The sequence below is a fragment of the Vigna unguiculata genome, chromosome 8 (genome assembly GCF_037176805.1).
Source record: "Vigna unguiculata cultivar grain cowpea cultivar isolate G323 ecotype 2 chromosome 8, ASM3717680v1, whole genome shotgun sequence".
NCBI lineage: Eukaryota > Viridiplantae > Streptophyta > Magnoliopsida > Fabales > Fabaceae > Vigna > Vigna unguiculata.
In genome coordinates, this window is record NC_140799.1 from 35,545,695 (window position 1) to 35,552,648 (window position 6,954).

The following is a 6,954-nucleotide window of genomic DNA, read 5'->3' on the forward strand; positions in this document are numbered from 1 at the left end:
AAATTTAATAAAATTTGGATAAAAAAATTAAATTTCTAAAATTATGAAATTAAATTAATTCAAAATTTTAAAAAAAAATAATTATAATTTTTATTAAAAATTAAAAAATCAAAAACATATTTAATTCGACCTATTTATAATAAGAATTATGTACGATAAATAGTAGTTACCTCAATAAAAAATATAACTATTTTAATTATATGATTATAATAGTATAAAATAATATTATATATATATATATATATATATATATTATGACTATGTTTTTGTATATATATTCCTTATTTTTTAGAATAACTGTTTTCATTTTAATAATTATTATAATAATTAATTTACAATTATACTTTTAATTTATATTATTATAATAAGATTAATATACATGTGAAAGTTTATTTGTCATTATTAGTATTTATAATCTTTTCATTGTCAACTATGAAACAAAGCAGATAGAAAAATAAAATATGACTAACATATGTACATATGTACATGCGTGAGTATGTGTAGCATGTAATATATGAAACTATTTAATTTTTTTAAAATAAAAATAAAATTAATTTACATATTTATATTTATATAATTATTAAAAAATACAAAATAAATAATTAAAGTTGTGTAACTAATATTTTAAATTTTTAATTACAAAGATTATATGACAGGAAATCATTAAAGTAAATACTATTTTGTGAAAGTAGATGAAAGTATTGATAACCATTTGACTTTGCAAAATTGAAATGGAAGAATGTTTTTTCACTTCTTCAATTCAATATGAATATATTAAATTCATCCGGTATTATAGTCTTGAGAGGATGTGTCTTTTATTGTATTCCTTCAAAGATAACATCTTCTTTAACTCACGAAAAAAATCAAATTTAAATGAAATCAGAATTAATAGCCTTACAATAAGATTTAAAAATATACAATATACTGTTATTTATAATAATACTATATTAATTATTAATTATATTATTTTTAAATTATGTAAGTTGTTAACTCGTGATCAATCATGTTGAAATCTGGTACTGAGGTAAACATTTTTAAAGTAAGTTTTCCTATAATTGAATCATAAAGTCAAATATTATCATTGATCTCTTTGAAAACGAGTATTGAGGTCAATCTCCTTAAAATTGAATATAGTGACTTGTGGTCAAAAAATTAAGTAGAGACTATGGTTTATCTCCAAAAGATTGAATATTAATTACAATCGATCTCTTTATGACTGACCATCACGGTCGATCTTTTTGAAGTCAAGTATTAATTATGATCGATCTCTTACAAGTAATTATTGATTACAATAGACTAAGAATGATCATCTTAAATACTATTTATAATAAATAAAAAAATCGATTAATAATATATATATATATATATATATATATTATATACACCGATGATGTTATAGTGTAATAATTTATGATTTACTTATCTTTTTCTAATAAAGGAAGGAAAAAAAAGAGAGAGAAAAAAAACGAGAGAGATCATCATCTATGCAAAAGGATGAGAAATTATCATATTGTCTATTTTATTTATTTATTTTGTAATTACTAATTTAGTGTTCTTACAACATATAAGCTATAATGCTACTAAAAAAATTAGTAAAATTTACAAATTTAAAATTTTTGTAATTCGCAATTAAGATATTACTATTAAAAAATTAACTAAAAATTAAACTTTCATTTATTCATCTAAATAAACTAATGTAATGTTTGAAAATTCATAATTAAACCAAAATTTACATTATTTTCATAATAATTCTTATTTAAAGCAAGTCCAAATACAAAATATTTTTTTCTTTCCAACGAAATCTCAAGGCTTCTCACTATTGTGCATTCAAATCAATATCTGCAATAACAACATTCACATATAAAAATACAATCATGGCACTCAAACACACATATGCAAGGATAAACTAACTTAAACAAAACATCAACATTAAATAAATAATACACAATACAATCTTACTAAAGTTGTTACAATTTATCACTTGTCATAATGTCTCTTGTCTTACACAACAACAATAAAACCAAGTGGTCTCCATGCAAAAGGTCCAACATCAACATCATATCAAAATCATTGCACGTAGTTTACCATCCAAACCAACTCACTTTTAAAGTCAAACTCACTCTTCCTCCCTACTGCCCTGGAATGTTTAGACATAGTCTACTTCTTTTATCATCCACGAGTCTTACGGATGAAGATTAAAACTCATATAGTTGCACCGAGTCCATCATTCCCCACTGCTCTCCCATAAAGACTTATAGTCGAAGTCCACAACGTCATCTCCCAAAGCTCCCTCACCTTATGCTGAAACCCACTCGTTTCTCAACTAAATATTACTAAACATGCATGTATTCCATCCAAAAAATCCATACTCTAACTCATCACCATCATTTTAAATCATCCACATAAGATTAAAACCTTAATCCACACACAAACAATGCCCAAAACGCAAAAATAACAACCTATTATTTTTGCATCGACGTCCAACGCTCCATGTCTCACCTGGCAAGACCTACACCAAAAGTCAAAATCTCCTAGGGACTCGTTTTCTAACCTAGTAATCACACATGTCTCCCAACAACACAAAACCTGCACACGAAAATGGAAACCAATTGCTCATTGTTTTAAAGTCATATAATGACAAAACAGTTTGCCCCTATAACCACTTCAAAATGTAAACCTAATATTTTTACCCTTTCCACTTGCTACTTCATCTTAATGTTCGTACGCTCATTTATTACCATCACCACAAAATATCCTCTAAGAGTCTCAAATATTAAAATTAACCCAATATCATATGATTTAAACTTTGAATTTATTTCATTTAATTGATAGTAAACAAGCACTCACCAATTTTCTTAATTGATTCAACTCCACTTAACTTATCATATTCTTAACTCATTTTCTTTCATATAACCTGAAAGAGTCCATTTCACTATATCATGGTAATAAGTGTCTAGAATACTTCAATTCCCACATAAATTTTACACTTATAATACATGAATTGTTCATATGTTGCAAGTAAATAACCCATTTTAGCTCAAAGTAACATAATGAGTTATAAAGAATTAGAATTCAGTGAATCTAATGATATTTTGATGTATTACGGTGATTTTGGAGGAAAACAACAATGATGTAGTTGAGCTACAAGTATTGGCATTGAGCATTGAAAGCACCATAAAAAGAACATGAATTTTGACCTTCCATGTGAAAGGCACAAAATGACGTTAAGCCACACAAGAAAATCCTTGCAAAAGGAAACATGAAACACCAAAAAAAGGGGCTAAGCTGAAAAGGAAATCCTTCAAAGAAGGATAATTTAAGTGTTGATCACCAAAACAACAAATGGATGCGCTAAAAAGAAAATCCACCATGAGAGGAAAACGTTGTTATTGAGCATTACGAGCATTGCCCAAGATTTTCTCAAAAATAGGTTATTGCCTCTAGTTTTAACAATCCCTCTTAGCTTCTTTAGGCATTCTCACTCTATAACAAATTAGAATATCTTAGTGAGAGGCATGAGAGACGAATAACAAACTCCTAAAGCTTAGTTTTTCGTATCAACATGATTATTTGAACTTTCTTGTGTTGAGATTGAATGTATTTGGTTCTAATTTTTGTGTAGTGTTACCTCTCTAATATTTATGTTTGATTTTATTCAACTGTTTATGGTTTGATTTATGTTTATTGTTTGAATGAATTGACAACTCATCTTATTTCATTGGTTTGGATTGAGTTTGGAGACTAATATTAAATTGTGGTCCAATCAAATCACCTCATTCTTGTTAAAGGGTTGTACATGCTTTAAAGGGTGGGTTGAATATAAAGTTATGCACTTAAGGTAAAAGTTCATTCAACGAGGAGTGGAGGAATTACATTGGGTCTGAAGTTCTTAGGTTTCAAATTATATGAATGGGCCTATATCTACCTTAGAGTATTTTCATATCATTGAATAAATAACAACATACTAAATATAAAAGAGAAGTGGCAGTACAACAGAAGTAGAGGAGATAAAATCCAACCTCAACATCGAGGAGATAAAATCCAACCTCAACACCTATTTATTATCATATTTTCCAAATCTTAGTTAAACTTTGTTTTTATGATCAACACAACTTTTACAAACACTATTCCATTGAATCCAACAAGAAATATTGGACAATCTTAACAAATTTATGTAAATACGATACTTATTTCATACTTACTCTACACCCGATACATTTATTGAAATGGATTGCTACTCTAACATTTTATCACATAACAAAATCACTTGATCATGAAACTTTCAAATCTTACACAATTATCACAATTTCATATATCACCATATATATTCATATCACATTAATTATAACATTCTCAAAATATTGATCAAAATTTCTTAAACAATTTTTATCCATAAATAAAAGAAATAAATTTAGCATATCATTTCTTACCGTGAGAATTTAACAATCCACTAAATAGTTCATTCACAACATCCTCATGTTAAAACAAAATCCATTCAACTTCTTTATACATTAACTTTACTAAAAAACCATAATTTTATACATTATACCTTCTTCAACTTAAATCTTGACAAATTTCAACATATAACTTCTGACGATCTTAAACTCATCTTTCACTAATGAAAAGAAAAACATTTAAGTCACATTAACCATAGATTACCAGTATACACTATTTTATTACCAGTCAAATCAACTCAAAAACACAAATAACTAGTTAACATCCTGCCAACACATGAAGGTAATAATATAAGCAAGATATATAAAGGAGTAATTGCATAATGTAGTGTTGAACATGTAAAGTGTTTTTCATCCCTTTGAAAAGACGAATATGTCCCCATGTATATCCAGAATGTTCTAGAGACGCCATGATCTTTCTCTGTTTCTAAGAATCCTTAGAAAAACACAGGAATTCTTCACAGTGCGAGTCATCACTGAATGTTCGGTGAAGAAACTAAACTCTGATAGGAGGGAACAGAAGCAAGAGATTCTCAACATGTTCGGAGTGGTTTTCCCGAACCGGAGCTTCCCCATGGATATCTCAACCTTCGCCCAAATCGACACCTTCCACTGGGTCCTCGACATGAACACTTTCGTAGGTAACATCAACCCTAAACTCAAAACCCCACATTCATTTCTCAATTTCTCACCCCGCTGCACATTACCTTTCGATTTCACTAACCCTCTAACGTGCGCAGGCGAGGCGTACGACCAGGTTCGCGACCTCTGCATCTTCCTCCTTAACGGCTTCACCCTCCCGCCGGAGAAAGCGCTCGCCGTCTACATCCAGTCGCCGGGATCGCCCTTCGTCTTCTGCGGCGCCGTCACGGTGGCGCGCCCCTCCGCCGTCCTCACACTCTCGTGGCCGGAGCCCGGCGCTGCTGGGCCGCTGCAGCTGACGGCGGACGCGCAGCCGCTTTCGGCGAAGATCGGCGTGTCGGTGGAAGATCTGGCGTCGTTGCCGTCGCTTGATGTGGCGGCGGAGAAGCGAATCGAAGGGTTGGCGATGAAGGTCGGAGAGAATCTGTTCAATTTCATGCAATCGTTTTGCGGTGTGGATGGGTCCAAGTTGGTTGTTCCCATGGATATCTTGGACCGTTGGTTCAAGAAGTTTCAAGAACGGGCCAAGCGTGACCCTGAATACCTGAAGGGTTTCGCTTTGTAAGTCTAGAATGCCTTTTCTTTTGTTCATTAATTGTTTAAAATTGTAATGACAGGGAATATAGATGGAATACTATCTTGTACTGTGATTCTAGCTTACATGTTTTTTTTTTTTTTTGCTGAGAACTTGTGGTCACTTCATAATTTAGCAGAGTGGTTCAAATTTGAAATCTGTCTTTGTTAGAAGTACTGAAACATAGAATGCAGGTAGTGTTAGGTGAAACCTTATTGTGATTTTTTCTTAATCCATGTTTGATAGCAGTGCAGATACACAGGTGCAATGTTAAATTAGAATGCTCAGAACATTGTTATATCTGGAGTTGAATTCCTCATGATGTGTTGCTAGTTCTGTATACTGTGTTTAATTTCATGTTTCAGATGTGATTGATTTCTAGAAGTTAATAATGGTTATAATTTTTGTTTTGTCTTTATCCTTAAAGTGATAACAAACATGTCATGCATTGTTTTCTGATCAGCATCATGGTTTGAATGGTGAAAGCAAGCAGGTTCAAGAAATTGCAGAACAATGATGCTGCAGCATTAATTTTTTATTTGGTGAAAAAAGAAATGCTGGAATCATTAGTTGTGATAAATGCACTGAAAAGCACACCAGAGTAATTATATGATTCTATCCCAGTTTTGTTATACAATTGATGTTTTAAGGGGATGTCTTGTCTCTGGTTGGCCATGCCTATAATTCTTTTAGCTTATGGCATAGAAATGGTCTAATTCTTCCATTTTAAGAGAATCTTAGAAAATTTAGGTAAATTCTTATTTTAATTTTTGGGAAATAACATGCTGATGATGTAATTAAATTACTCATCAGAGAGAGTGAGTAGTTGCACTTTTTTTAAATTAAGAAATAAATACTAGATTTATTTTATTAGTTTGTATTTGAAGTGTTTTATTTATATGTAATAAATTTTAAGATAATATTATTTATTATCGGTAATTATATCTTTATAAAAAGGATAAATGTCATTGTTTTATTTAAGACTAACAAACATTCTAGAGTGGCCCAAACCCATTAAGATTTTTTTAACAATGAAAGAAGCCCAATAATCTATCTCGAAGGGCCTACTCATTCAGAATTTGGCATCTCATAACAATGACATGACTGATAAACTCTGAAGCATGCTTCGATAAAGTTTTCGATATGCACTTGTCTTAATAAACTTATTAATTTGAGATAAGTTTGGATGCGACTATCCATTCTTCTGGATATCTTGAAAGATATATGGTCCCATCCCATTATACAAAAAAATGTGTTGTTCATTGAAAAGTTTATTCTAAAGGA

The 6,954-nt window shown here is 30.5% G+C and overlaps 1 protein-coding gene across 1 annotated transcript; it reads left to right on the forward strand.

Annotated features, from left to right (window-relative positions):
• Nucleotides 1-4,804: 4,804 nt before the first annotated feature.
• On the forward strand, nucleotides 4,805-5,968 carry LOC114193618 (hikeshi-like protein). The gene is made up of 2 exons (XM_028083485.2): nucleotides 4,805-5,095; nucleotides 5,195-5,968. Exons 1-2 carry the CDS (start codon nucleotides 4,993-4,995, stop codon nucleotides 5,659-5,661), a joined length of 570 nt encoding a protein of 189 aa, XP_027939286.1. The 5' UTR covers nucleotides 4,805-4,992; the 3' UTR covers nucleotides 5,662-5,968.
• The last annotated feature ends 986 nt before the right edge of the window (nucleotides 5,969-6,954 follow it).